Below are 15323 nucleotides of genomic sequence, written 5' to 3' on the forward strand. Positions count from 1 at the left end.
AAAGTTCTCTTTGTTCCCTCCCCCCCCCCCCCACTTTTTGAAACAATTTATATTAAATGGGATTATCTATGCCTTGAAGATTTGATAAAACTTCTCTATAAAATCATTTGATTCTGGTGTTTTGTCAAAGTGGTAAGTTTACTATTAAAAACGTACCTTAATGCCAAGAGTATCTCCATCTTTCAAGTGATAAGGCGCCCCCTGCAAATTATCTTGCTTTTTCTTCTTTCTCCTCTTGGTAATTTGCTGCTTCTACAGAAAAATTAAGTATCTTGAATAAAGAAAACTCAATCTCAAATTCTTACTAAATTCCCTGTCTGTGGAAAACTGCAGTTAATTATTCACTATGCCAGTGAGGCCCGATTTCCCTGAGGGAGGCCCACAGCTTTACCCAGCCAGGTACTGGAAGCCACTCAAACTTTTCAGGAAGGTATTTGGCAATTTCAATTTTCTCCACAGGAAGAGAATAGAAATCGGCCACTCGGTGCCTCAGGGAGCCGGCCGTCCAGCCTCGGGCAGTGTCCCACACCAAGTCCACGGGCAAGGCATACGCCCTCTTGCCAGGGAGGCGCATCTGTGTCCTCAGCAGCACATGCTGGGGGCTGCATCAGAAAACAGTCACATGTCAGATTTACAACAAAATGGGAAACATGCAATAACCTCGGCAGGTGTGAATGGCATAGCTTCTCCTCTGACTCTTCTGAGTTTTTCCTAAGGAGAGATTTTCCTTAAACCCTGAATGCTAGTGGGAAAGCTTTACTTTGATTTCCTTCAGTCCTGACGCAGAATGGAGGTGAGCTCTCATTCTGAGTCCACAGCAGGGTCCCTGGGGAGGCAGCAGGCGAGGCTGAAGGCGGAGGAAGTTGTTCCTCAGTGGGGCGCGGAGGGAAGAGGATTGGGGGCGACAGAGCTGGAAGGGCAGCAGGGCTCTCCCGGTGACGAAGGGGAAGACGGGCTTCCCGCTACGGCCACTTCCGAGGACACGCTGATTTCAGAACCAGAACCTGTGAAGCTGGCAGAAAACTTAGCCAGGGAGAAGAGACGGAGGGCTTAGAGTCAGGAAGAGAAGATGAGGGGTGTAGTTGTAAGAGCAAAGGAAACCTCTGCAGGAGACGAGCACAGATACGAGGTGCTTGAAGGAAGAGAAAGAGGAGAAACATTCAGAAAGGTCGGAAAGAACTTTAGATGCATGGAGACTGTTTCAGATATAGGACGTGAAATAGAAGCTACAGATAAGAACTGGAAGGTGGAGAGGAGACATGAAAACTTTAAGGATGGTGAGACAATGAACGATTTGAATGCTGTATTTCTATTATACTGGTGTTTCTATCGAAAGAAAGGGTAACACAACTGGAGGAAACAGGCAACGCAGGGGGAGCGAGGGCCCAGTGAATCAGGAGATTGGACTGAAAGCGGGGGACTGTGGTCAGGAAGGAAGGAATTTTTGAGAGGGTGTAGGTGTTGTTGAGGTCAGTGAGCAGAGCTGAGGTCCCAGAGCATACAAACTGTGGTCAGTGTAGATGCAGGAGCTGCCAAGGAGGTGACAGAGTCTGGGTGAAGACCACGAGGGGCCAGGGTCCTCGCTGAGGGGGGGCAAGAGTGCTCTGGAGGTCAGTCAAGGACAGAAGCGCGGACGGGGAGGGGGGCTAAGGAAGTGCACAGCATGGTCTTCAAAAGGACACTGCTCACGACAAACATGACAGAGGGTCCATTTATATTATGTAATATAATCTATATTATAGAAAGAGCTCACACAAATTAGACTTTTTTCTAAGACCCCATATAAAACAGGCGAAATATATGAAACAATTCACTCGCTCACAAAATACAAATGGTTTACAAGCCTTTGAACAAACGCCCTAATCTTACTAGATGAGACAAGATAACCATTTTTCATTTATCAATTTAGCAAACATTTAAACAATGACAACATTCAATGATGGTTTGATGGTGAGGTGAAATAAATACTTAGAAACACAGCTTGTGGAAACATAATGGTATAACTTACCTGGAAAGGAATTTAACAAATAAGAGGTTTAAAATGTCCATACCATTTGATCCAGAAATTCCCCTCCAGGAAACTACTCCTAGTAATACAATTTGCATTAAGAATTGCATTTTTATAAAACAGTGGGATAAAATGAAGGTCACACGGTTGAAAGAGTAGAGTTGTTACACAACAGGAGGGCAACAAGAATCATCATGTCACATCAGGTAAAAGAATCTTAATATTTGGTGTTACTGACAAAAATGTCTTATAAAAGAATGTCCTATAATGATAAAAAGAATAGATAGGTTTGAACGTGGACGACTTTGGGGTGCTTCTTTATTCCATAAATAGTTACTGACTATGACAAAGGCACTGTCCCAGGTATCGGGGAGGCAGCAGTGACCAAAAAACGAAGTGCTCGCCCTCACAAAACTTATAGTCTAGTAGTGGGAGACGGATGATAACTGATAATTCAATAAGTGTATGTCAGGTGACATTAGGATGACAAAAGTAGGACAAGGGGCAGCATGTCAGGTGTTACTATCAATTGGTTTGACAACAGACTGTGCAGGCACCGGTAAGAGCTTGGGATGAGCATCTTGCTTATACTTCAAGATCATTATGGGTTCAACATGCATTGAGACTTACTGAAAAATTCTGTTTTTATGGAAAAATGAGTCCTAAGATCTAGACACCAGACATACAAACACATTTCTAGAACATAATCTGTTTTAAGTTGCCAGACTCCTTAGAAGCAGTGAAAAAAACACTTAAAAAATTTAACACCTTAATCAACAGTAGAACTATCCATTGGGATCAGACAAGTGTATAATTTTGTATGTGTAGTAGGACATCTTACCCCAAGTTTTCTTCTTTCTGAAGGGGCTCTAAGCAGATCTCAGTTCTCTGTCCCAATTTATATTCCCTGATAACAAATGAAACAAAATAATATTGAATGACATATCACTTAATTTGTTCAAAGTTTTTTTCTTAACCAATTTCAAGTATTCTTAAGTGAAATATTATACCATATAAGAACACTCAAAATTTAAGAGACTACCATGAACAATTATACACCAAAAACTTGGACAATGTAGAAGAAATGGATAAATTCCTAGAAACATACAACCTACCAAGACTGAATCATAAAGAAACAGAAATTCTGAACAGACTAATTATGAGTAAGAAGATTGAATCGGGGGCTTCCCTGGTGGCACAGTGGTTAAGAATCCACCTGCCAGCACAGGGGGCACGGGTTCTAGCCCTGGTCCGGGAAGATCCCACATGCTGCAGAGCAACTAAGCCCATGAGCCACAACTACTGAGCCTGCACTCTAGAGACTGCAAGCCACAATTACTGAGCCCATGTGCTGCAACTGTTGAAGCCTGCGCACCTAGAGCCTGTGCTCTGCAACGAGAAGCCACCGCAATGAGAAGCCCGCACGCTGCAACAAAGAGTAGCCCCCACTCGCCGCAACTAGAGAAAGCCTACGCACAGCAACAAAGACCCAACGCAACCAAAAATAAATAAATACAATAAATTTATTAAGGAAAAAAAAAAGATTGAATCAGTAATCAAAAACCTCCTAACAAAAAAATGTTGAGGACCAGATGGCTTTACTGATGTATTCTACCAAAAGAAGAATTAATACCAATCCTTCCCAAACTCTTCCAAAAAAAAAAAAAAAAAAAAAACAGAACAGGAGGAACACTTCCAAACTCATTTTATGAGGCCAGCATTACCCTGATATCAAAACCAGACAAGGACATTATAAGAAAATTAAAGGCCAATATCCTTGATGAACATAAATGCAAAAATCCTCAAAGAAATATTAGCAAACCAAATTCAACAGTACATTAAAAGGATCATACACCATGATCAAGTGGGATTTCTGCAAGGGATGCAAAGATGGTTGAAACATTCACAAATCAATTGGTGTGATACAACCACGTTAACAGAATGAAGGAAGAAAATCATATGATCGTCTCAACAGATGCAGAAAAAGCATTTGACATTCTTTCACGTTAAAAATTGTCAACAGGGGCTTCCCAGGTGGCGCAGTGGTTGAGAGTCCGCCTGCCGATGCAGGGGACGCGGGTTCGTGCCCCGGTCCGGGAGGATCCCGCGTGCCGCAGAGCAGCTGGGCCCGTGGGCCATGGCCGCTGAGCCTGCGCGTCTGGAGCCTGTGCTCCGCAACGGGAGAGGCCACAACAGTGAGAGGCCTGCATACAGCAAAACATAATAAAAATTGTCAACAAACTGGATATAGAGGGAATGGACCTCAATGCAATAAAGGCCATATATGAAAAGCCCATGGCTAGTATCATACTCAGTGGTGAAAAGCTGAAAGCTTTTCCTCTGAGATCAGGAATAAGACAAGGATGCCCACTCCTACCACTCATATGCAACACATTGGTGGAATTACTAGCCAGAGCAATTAGACAAGAAAAAAAAATAAAAGGCATCCAGATTGGAAAGGACAGAGTAAAGTTGTCTCCATCTGCAGATTACACGATGATATTTATAGAAAACTCTAAAGGCTCCACCAAAAATCTGTTAAAACTAATAAATGAATTCAGTAAAGTTGTGGGATACAAAATCAATATATAAATATCAGCTGCATTTTATATACCAACAGTAAATCACCAGAAAGAGAAATTAAGAAAACAATCCCATTTCCAACAGCATCAAAAAGAATAAAATACTTCGGAATAAATTTAACCAAGGCGGTAAAAGATGTGTATACTGAAAACTATAAGACACTGATGAAAGAAACTGAAGATTCAAATAAATGGGAAGCTATTCCATCGTCATGGATTGGGAGAACACTGTTAAAATGTCCATACTACCCAAAACAATCTACAAGTTCAGTGCAATCCTTATCAAAATATCAAAAGCATTTTTTCAATTAGAAACAGAAAAAACAGTTCTAAAATTGGTAAAGACCCACAAAAGACCTTGAATAGCCAAAGCAACCTTTTCTTAAGAAAGAAGAACAGGGCTTCCCTCGTGGCGCAGTGGTTAAGAATCCGCCTGCCCATGGACATACATACACTACCAAACGTTAAGGTAGATAGCTAGTGGGAAGCAGCCGCATAGCACAGGGAGATCAGCTTGGTGCTTTGTGACCGCCTGGAGGGGTGGGATAGGGAGGGTGGGAGGGAGGGAGACGCAAGAGGGAAGAGATATGGGAACATATGTATATGTATAACTGATTCACTTTGTTATAAAGCAGAAACTAACACACCATTGTGAAGCAATTATACTCGAATAAAGATGTAAAAAAAAAACCAAAAAGAATCCACCTGCCAATGCAAGGGACATGGGTTCGAGCCCTGGTCTGGGAAGATCCCACAAGCCACGGAGCAACTAAGCCCGTGCGCCACAACTACTGAGCCTGCGCTCTACAGCCCGTGAGCCACAACTACTGAAGCCTGTGCGCCTAGAGCCTGTACTCTGCAACAAGAGACGCCACCGCAATGAAAAGCCCTCGCACCTCAACGAAGAGTAGCCCCCGCTTGCTGCAACTAGAGAAAGCCCGCGTGAAGCAACAGACCCAACGCAGCCAAAAAATAAAACAAACAAAAAAAAGAATAAAGCTGATGGCATCATGCTCCCTCATTTCAAACTATACTATAAAGCTACAGTAATCAAAACGGTATAGTACCAGCATAAACACAGACACATACATCAGTGGAACCCAAAAGAGGGACTTCCCTGGTGGTCCAGTGGTTAAGACTCCTCACTTCCACTGCAGGGGGCATGGGTTCGATCCCTGGTCAGGGAACTAACATCCCACATGCCACACAGCATGGCCAAAGGAAAAAAAAAGAACACGATAGAGAGCCCAGAAATAAACGCATGCATATATGGTCAATTAATTTATGACACAGGAGCCAAGAACACACAATGGGGAAAAGAGTCTCTTCAATAAGTGGTGCTGGGGGGAACTGGACAGTCTCATGCAAGGGAACGAAACTAGACCCCTATCTTACACCTTATTCAAAAATCAACTTAAAATAGATTAAAAGAATCGAACGTTAAGACCTGAAATTGTAAAACTCCTAGAAGAAGACAGAGGAGTAAGCTCCTTGACATCAGCCTTGGCAATGATTTTCTGGATTTGACACCAAAAGCAAAAGCAATAAAAGCAAAAATAAACAAGTGGGACTACATCAAAATAAAAAGCTTCTGCATAGCAAAAGAAACCATCAACAAAATGAAAAGGCAACTATGAAGCAGCAGAAAGTATTTGCAAATCTAAGGGGTTAATATTCAAAGTATATAGAGGGCTTCCCTGGTGGCGCAGTGGTTGAGAGTCCGCCTGCCGATGCAGGGGACACGGGTTCGTGCCCCGGTCCAGGAAGATCCCACATGCCGCGGAGCGGCTGGGCCCGTGAGCCATGGCCGCTGAGCCTGCGCGTCCGGAGCCTGTGCTCCGCAACGGGAGAGGCCACAACAGTGAGAGGCCCGCGTACCGCAAAAAAAAAAACAACAAAAAGCAAAGTATATAGAGAACTCATACAACTCAATAGCAAAAAGCAAACAATCTGATTTAAAAATGGCAGAGGACGTGAACAGACTTTTTTTTTTTAAAGAAGACATACTAATGGCCAACAGGTACATGAAAAGGTACTCAACATCATTAATCATCAGGGAAATGCAAATCGAAACCACAATGAGGTATCATCTCACACCTGTTAGAATGCTTATCATCAAAAAGACAAGAGATAGCAAGTGTTTTTGAGGATGTGGAGGAAAGGGAGCCCTTGTTCAGTGCTGGTGGGAATGTAAATTGGTTCAGCCACTATGGAAAAACAGTATGGCGGTTACTCAAAAAATTAAAAATAGAACTACCATATGATCCAGCAATCCCACTTCTGGGTACCTCACCAAAGGAAATGAAAACAGGATCTCAAAGAGATTATCTGCACTCCCATGTTCATTGCAGCATTATGCACAGTAGGCAAGATATGGAAAAACCTAGTGTCTGTTAACCAATGAATGGGTAAAGATGTGGTGTATGTATGTATGTGTACACACACTCATACACACACAAAGGAATATCATTCAGTCATAAGAAAGAAGGACATCCTGTTGTTTGAGACAACATGGATGGACACTGAGAGCATTACACTAAGTGAGATAAGACAACTGCTGTATGATATCACTTATATGTGGAATCTAAAAAAGATGAACTAATAGAAACAGGGACTAGGATGGTGGTTACCAGGGACTGGGACTGGCTGAAAAGGGGAGATGTTGGTCAAAGGGTACATACTTCCAGTTATAACCTATAATCAACATGCTGTACATGACATCCCCAGAACATATTCATCTTATAACACTGAATTATATACTTGAAAGTTGCTAATAAGAAGGTAGATCTTAAATGTTCTCACAAAAAGGAAATGGCGATTATATGATGTGATGGAGGTTGTTCGCTAATGCTATGGTGGTAATCATTCTGCATTATACGTCTGTCAAATCAATAGGTTGTACACCTTAAATTTATACAGTGTTATATGGCAATTATATCTCAATAAAGCTGGGGGGAAAAAAACAATCAAAATTTTGTTCACAGTCTCTGGACCATAGTAAAAACAGATGAAACTACATTTATACTTAATATGAGAAACTGAAGTTGTCTCAGAGTTTAATTTATGATAAAAAGTACCATTGACATGACAAATGTGGAATGACCTAGAACGGGCTGTTGTGGAGTGTTCAGTGAGAACCCTACCTGAGCCGCTGATAGTGGACTCGTAAGAGCCTGCCGGGGCGCCTACTTTCCACCGTCCAGGCTCTAAGGAAGGCGGGCGATGGGATGGAAAACTCCGAGAAGGAGGGCAAGGTCATGGCCTAGAAAAGAAACAGACATCGGAAAAAGCACTCTTAAAAACAGACTGCTTTAGGAAAAAAAAATGAAGTGCTACACAATGACATTTAAGGGCAAGAGTATCTTAGGTAATGATAATATCTACCCAAAAAATCCACAGGAATATCGTTTAAATGAAATTAACCCTGCTTTGTATTCCTCTCTACTGAAATCAGCCTTAGAGATTTTTCTGTTTCTAAATCTGAGCCAAAAGCTCCTTTTCAATGATTATGTTTTAGAAAATGAAACTTTAAAATTAATTTCTATATGACTATATAACTCAAGAGCAGAGGCCTCTCTAATAAAAGCAAGGACTCATCTTCAACTTCCATCTGTACTCATATAATTCAACAAAGTTTGCTCTGCCATGGAAATAACTTCTGATTTTGAAATATTTCAGAATCTCTGGATCCAAATGCTAGGGCCAAACCGCTGGACTAATTCTGTAGGGGTGGATAACTATTTATATACTTAGGCTGTAGTATATAAAATGGCCAATATTCGTCCGTTTTAAATCTAGAAACAGCAATTTTGTATCTTTTAAACTAATATAAGAAAAAAAGTCTCTTTCTACTTGTTCTTATTAGAATAGGACCATTTGTTTTTTCTGAGGAAGGTATTTCAGATATTGAAGACACACAGAAGTCAATCAATGACTGGTATTCACCTTACGTGCAGCACCTACACTGTTTCTTTTAAGAGCAAGAAGGGATGTTCATTTTAATCCAATGAGAATAAGATGCTTCTTAAGCATTGTGTGTTGTATTCCTTTCCATTTGGACAGAACACTGTGTCTGTGAGTATTAATGTCCAGGAAAACAATACAGTATCTAGTTTAACATAAAGCTGATATTCTGACCTCCTGGGCAACTGACCACACAGCTTTTACTAACAACATTTAACACATGAATCACAATGACACAAAGACAAGGTAAATAAAGGAGTAAAGTGAATGCTTTACAAATGTCCCAACAAATGTTTCCCTAAAAAATCAAAATGAACATAAGCTGCAAGTCACTGAGGAGATTTCAAATGAAAAGCACAGCATGCCTGTCAGAGAGGGGATAAATGAAAGCCACAGGCAACTGGTAGAAACAAACCCAGGGAGCTGTCTGAGCAATATGTGTGTGTGGCCTGTTGGGTACTCACCACTGAACATGGCATATAACACATGCCCTATCAGAACAGACTGTAATTGAGGGAAAAGGAAATAGAAGAATATATTAATATCTCACTGGAAGCAGCCAGATCACCAGTAAGGTACACGCTGCAGGAGGGAGGCTGACCTGACACTTCAGCTCCCCCAGGGTAGCATCTTCTGAGATTTCAACGTCTCCCAAGTAGCGGAGGGAAACTTCTGCATGCGCGTCACTGGGAGCATCTACAAAGGACAGAGCCAGATGTTTGACAGGAGCTTTAGACGTACTTAGCTCTTATTTCTGAAATACAGGCCACGTTTTGATACTGCAAACGGGTTTAGTACGATTCCATCCAAGCAACTCAGAATCTGAATTCCTCGGGCCAGCCCCTCAGGACTTCACGGGGCGGAAGCAGGGCCCAGTAGATGGGCAGCCAGGGGGCATGCTGTGGGCACAGCAGCAGGGCTTCTCACTAGAATGGCTCTGAGGAATTTTACACTTGTGCTGTCTACCTGGAATGCTCTTTCCCACACCCTCTCCTTCCTCAAAGAGGACTCTGCTGGTTGGATACTCTGCCCTGCTCTCATCTTGTATCTGTTTCTCTCTCATAACACTTGTCCCAACTTGTTACTCTTCTGTCTGTCTGTTTTCTTATGTGTGTGTATACATGTGTTTTTATACATATGTATATATATATATATATATATATATATGTTTTTTTTTTTTTTAACCTAATCTGTCTCCCCTACAGAATATGATTTTCAAGAGAGAACAGGGCATCTATCTTGTTTGTCTCTCCAGTGCCAGGAATGGTGGGTGCTCCTCCCCTAAATATGATTTTCAAGAGAGAACAGGGCATCTATCTTGTTTGTCTCTCCAGTGCCAGGAATGGTGGGTGCCACACAATAAATGTCCAATAAATGTTTACTGACTGAAAGAATTCTTGACAATAAGAAGGCCTTTCTACATTGTTTTAAAAAGGGGAAAACAAAATGCTCTCTCATATAAAACTCTGGATATAAAAGTTGATAACTAAATTTGAAATCTGTAACTTGACTCATTTTTACTTTAGTTAAATGTCTTTGCTTACTGCTGGGCACACTGCTAATACATAATAGGAAATTAATTATAAGTAAATTAAGTAAAAAAGCTCTCTTCATGAGTGGTCTTTCTTGTGTCTAATGATGCTGGAAGCTGGTACTACCTGAAAGACACTTTTAGGAAATTCTCAGAAATAAAAATATTTGCCATATGTTGTGATACAGAAGGACTACCAAAAAAATGAACTGTTTTCTTTACTTTCATGGAGAAACACACTGCTTTTTAACTTGTAACTGTTATTCTATCACAAAATCATTTTTAGAATTGTTTAACATGTCTAATATAACTCAAACAAAAAATAACTTAATGCCAAGTTCATAGCTAATTCAACATGAGTATTTTATTGCTCTACACATATCGTCCTAACTTCAAAAAGTAAGGAGATCATTTATGTTAGTTTCAGTATTGAATTTTAAAAGATAAAAAGAAATATACGTGTAATACTTCAAGGCATTAAAAAAGCTAAATAATTAAGCATGATAAAAGGAAAAAAATATAAAAACTTGGTCCTACTAAAAATATATTCTCTTTATCTACAGTTACAAAGGAGATTAACTTGTATTTTCTTATAATGAAGTGGAAACCCACTTTTTACAATGGCAATTCAAACTCCCTGCCTTTGCTCATCACGACGTGTGTGCTGAATTCTGCCTGTGGAGAAGAAACTTAGACAGAGTGAAACAATATGTTTATACCCTGTCTGTGAGCCTTCTCAGAAGTCAGTGAGCTAGAATGCCCTTTAAGGAGCTCCTGGGTGGCGGCAGCAGAAAGAACAGGAGCTGCATGGGGTCCGGACTCCAGCCCTGCCTCTCCGCCCCTTGGGGCTGCAGTGAAGACACTGGAAGCGACTGAAGCGTCAATGTCTTAGTCTGTTACAATAACTGGGGCCGCTATTCCTACTGCCATGAGGCGCTTGAGAGGTGATATTATATAACAATTCCTTGAAAAAATGTAATATATTGCTATAATAATAATGATAATAAAAATAACAGATGGCAAATGAAAGGTAAAGCCAAAAAAAAAAAAAGATGGTATTTTATAGAGGTTACAAACCACTGTATAAAAATAGGATGGTATTATTATTGTACTGTGAATTATGGAATAGATTTTGATTTTCAACCTTATATTTAAAAAATACATATTTCAGTTGCCTCTCAGCAGAAGCAATCATTTTACTTTTCTTTATGACACACTGGCTGCTGTAATTCTGTTGTGTTCTCACCTTGGATGGAATTAGCTCTCCAGACCCCGCCTTGAGAAAAGGTACAGTTTGTCTGGTCCTGATGACTCTTCCAGTGATGCAAGGGACCCCGTGGCTGGTACCACCAGATGGGCACCTTCAGGAAACCCTGAGGAATGGAGATTTCCAACTGTTGTGATGCACACAGATTAAGTCAACTTCTGCTTCCACAGAAGGAAACTTTTTTGGCCATTGCAAACATCTTGTGGGATCTTAGTTCCCTGACCAGGGATAGAACCTGTGCCCTCAGCAGTGAAAGCAAGGAGTCCTAACCACTGGACCACCAGGGAATTCCCAGAAAGAAACATCTTGATATAGAAAATGTTCCTGAATTTATTTTTCCTTAAGATGTATGTATCAACTGTCATGTACTATACTTGCTTACTGTTTTTACAATCAAAGTTTAAAATCATAAAAATCAGTCTTTAGGATGACTGGGACCAATGTTCTATATCTTCCTTTTTTTAATTTCGTTGCACTGGGTCTTAGTTTTGGCTCGTTGGCTCCTTAGTTGTGGCTCCAGGGCTCCTTAGTTGTGGCATACAAACTCTTAGCTGCAGCATGCATGTGGGATCTAGTTCCCTGACCAGGGATCAAACCCGGGCCCCCTGCACTGGGAGTGCAGAGTCTTATCCACTGTACCACCAGGGAAGTCCCTGTTCTATATCTTAGTAGCTACAGTAAGTGAAAAGTATAAACAAACTAACAAAACATTTGACAGAACAAACTATATAAATGTTTTCAGGCACTGTAAGAGCACCATAGCACAATGCACCAGTTACATGCAGTTTTTATTTATAAAAGTTTCTAAAGGAACTTTATAGAGATCCAACAACCTATTGATCTAAGGTGCATTCCTACGTACCAACTACATGAAATAAACTCGAACTCCTTAAACACATTCTGTAATTTCAGTTTTACTAATTTAACTGGTTCTTCCCCACCCCTTTTGCGAGTGGGTAAAGAACTTGAGCAGATTTACTAAATGAAAGATCAGTTGCTATTACAGTGTGCAATTCCCAACAACAGAAGATGAGAATGTGAAAAAAAAAAAAACATGTAAAGTATTTTAAATATGTATTTCAAGAAATGCATATTAAAATGAGAATGTTTTTCTGTTTATCAAATTGGTGAAGATTAATACTCAACTTCCATGCAGTAAATAAATAAATGTAAATCAGAGCAAAAAACTCCATTTTTTTTCACCTGTCAAAAACCAGAAAGTCTAATAATATTCTACGTTGGTGAAACTGTAAGTAAACCTGAACTCCTATATATTGGTTCCAGGAGTATAAACTGCTGCAAAGTTTCTGGACGGTAATTTGGTGCTGTCAAAATTTTAAATGCCCAAGCCCTCTGACCCAGCCATTCCATGGTTAGGATTTTACCTTCTGATATACTAGCCCAGGCATACAAAGATATTCACTGTAAATCGTTTATGGTAGCAAAAACCATGAAACAACCTCAAGGTCCCTCTTCAGAAGACTGGTTATATTACGGTAGGCCATAACTTTTGACAAAGCGATTTCAATTCTAGGAATATCCTGTAGATACACGTGTGCAAAATGGCAAATAACCGATATTTCTGGCAGTGTTATTTGTATCAACAAAAGACTGGATACAACCTAAATATTCTTTGAAAAGAGATTGGTTAAAAAATAAATCATGGTACCTCCATATACGTCAAATAGAATGAGATAACTTTATGGGTACTGATGTGGCATATATATGGGGGTGATGAAAAAAGCTAGGTGCAAAAGCTAGGTGTCAAGCTTATAATCATTTGTGTAAATAAAAATATGTATATACATATAAATGTGTACATATGTTATGTATATACACATACATACATGTGTGTGTGCATTAAATTTAATAAGCACGTGCCTCTGGAAGGATACAGAGGAAGCTGGCTGCCTGTGGAGGGAGGACCCCAAGTGGCAGGGGGACAGGAGGGATGGGGGATACTTTTCCTGGCCCAGCTTTTTATACACTTTGAATTTTGTATCATGAATATTATCAATTCAAAAATTAACTTTAAAGAGCACAGTATAAAATACAACAGAATTCTATGAAGTCATGAAAAAGAATAAGGTAGGTCTGTATGTGCTGATGTGAGATCCTCAAGATATATTAAATGAATAAAAACAAACAAAAAACAAAAGGTATAAAACAGTGCATAGAATATGACCCCCTTTATGTAAACTTTGAAAAGGATACACACATATTTACATTCAGCATACAAACAGGCATAATTTTTTTCTTGGAAGGATACACAAGGAAAAATAAGTTTATTGTGGCTCTTTCTGGAGAGAAAGATATGGGAGAAACTTCTGTTTATCATTTTATAGCCTACACTGTCTGAGTTTTCTAATCATAAGCAAATGATTATCTGAATGCTGGAATTCTGGGTCATTTTCATCTTTACATGTGTCCACATTAAAACAAAAACAAACTAATAAGTAATGGCTTTTCCAAGTGGTAATACACAGTGTCTATGGAAGAGCAGTGGTGTGAGCCCTCTCACAGACACACATTAGGACTGTAAACTTGGTACGACTCTTTGGGAAAACAATTTGGCTTGTTAATTCCACCTTTAGAATTGTCTTAAGAAGGATTTATATTTATTACTATTTATAAGAACAAAAAATTTTAAACAAGCTAAAATCCGAACAACAGGGATGTAGGTGAATAAAACTGTGGTAAGTCATATATTGGATATAATGATTGTTTCTGGATTTTATGGTCAGGTTAAAAAGTAAAATATAAAAAGTAGGAAATAAAATTGTACATACAATTTGACTTTATAGGAAGAAAATATATAAAGATGTAAAATATGGTAGCTGTCTGATTGGTAGGATTTTGGGTAAGTACTCTATTCTCTTTATGATTGTATTTCCCCATTTTCACACAATGAGAACATATCAACCTTGCAATCATAAAATAGTAACTGTTATTTACAAAATGTCTATTCAGGAGAGAAATCTTACCAGAGGAGGAAGTTTTCCTTCAATTAAAAGCAAAGTGTCTCCGGAAGAGAGCATAAGCTCTTTCAGTGCTGCATCCTGGGAATACAGAAAGTGAAAATCTTTTTTGTCACTATGACTTCTGAAAGGAAGAAAGAGACCATTCGATCTTTTTTAAAAAACCCTATGCCTCTATTACCCTTTCAAGAAATAAGTAAATGAATAACGAAGCAGATACTGAAGAGATGGAAATAAGCTAAAACCATAAAAAAGTATATCATTATGTATTAAAACTGTATAATTATGAACTGTAAAAGATTAAAGGAAGGGAGATGGATGAGTAAGAAATGACAGATTAATCTACAGAAGATAAAATTTTAGTTAAGCCCAAAAGACGGGCTGGATTTGGGAAAGCCAGAGGAAACAAGAAGGAATTTCTCAGGGAAAGAAAAACACGGCCAAGTCCACGTTAAGTCAAGAGTCAGTATGACTTGTGCTGGGGAAGAGCTAGGAGACCAGATTAACTAGAATGGGAGGGATCTGCTCGAGAGTAACGGAAAGAAAACTGGGTTAGAAAGGCGGTCACAGGTCAAAGGGATGTGGAACAGAAAAAAAAGAGTTTTCAGTTGCTTTAAAAAAGCCACTCAAGATTTCTGCGAAGGGGGTTTTTAAAGATCAATCTAAGCTGCCACACTTGTGACATACTGCAGTGGGGAACACATGGGCTCAGGGAAGCCAGTTGTAGTAAATTAGGTAAGAGGCAAAAAAACACAAAAAAACAGGGCTTGAACCAGGAGGCTGGCAGTGGGAATGGTCAAGAAGGAGTGGAAAAACTGATTGAAGGCCGAGACCAAATATGACGGATGTAAGGTAAGTAGCGTGAGCCACATTTCAGGCGGAAAAAGATCAGGATGGGGAAGACAAGAAGCACATCTGGGAAGCGGAGCCAGTTCTGAGGGTAATGAGTTTGCTTTCAGATGCACTGTTTTGATACTGATTTGGGAATTAACAA

General features: G+C 39.8%; 1 protein-coding gene across 1 annotated transcript in view; it reads right to left on the reverse strand.

The window, feature by feature from the left end:
• The window catches only part of USP40 (ubiquitin specific peptidase 40), a 104865-nt gene that overhangs the window by 2900 nt on the left and 86642 nt on the right, over nucleotides 1-15323 (reverse strand). The window contains exons 23-29 of the mRNA XM_007445733.1: nucleotides 14336-14410; nucleotides 11331-11457; nucleotides 9155-9249; nucleotides 7734-7852; nucleotides 2850-2915; nucleotides 392-602; nucleotides 157-252 (exon numbers count right to left, since the gene is read on the reverse strand). Coding sequence (XP_007445795.1) covers nucleotides 157-252; nucleotides 392-602; nucleotides 2850-2915; nucleotides 7734-7852; nucleotides 9155-9249; nucleotides 11331-11457; nucleotides 14336-14410 — 789 coding nt within the window. The remainder of the gene's footprint in view (nucleotides 1-156; nucleotides 253-391; nucleotides 603-2849; nucleotides 2916-7733; nucleotides 7853-9154; nucleotides 9250-11330; nucleotides 11458-14335; nucleotides 14411-15323) is intronic.

Source organism: Lipotes vexillifer, unplaced genomic scaffold, assembly GCF_000442215.2.
Source record: "Lipotes vexillifer unplaced genomic scaffold, Lipotes_vexillifer_v1.1 scaffold1492, whole genome shotgun sequence".
NCBI lineage: Eukaryota > Metazoa > Chordata > Mammalia > Artiodactyla > Lipotidae > Lipotes > Lipotes vexillifer.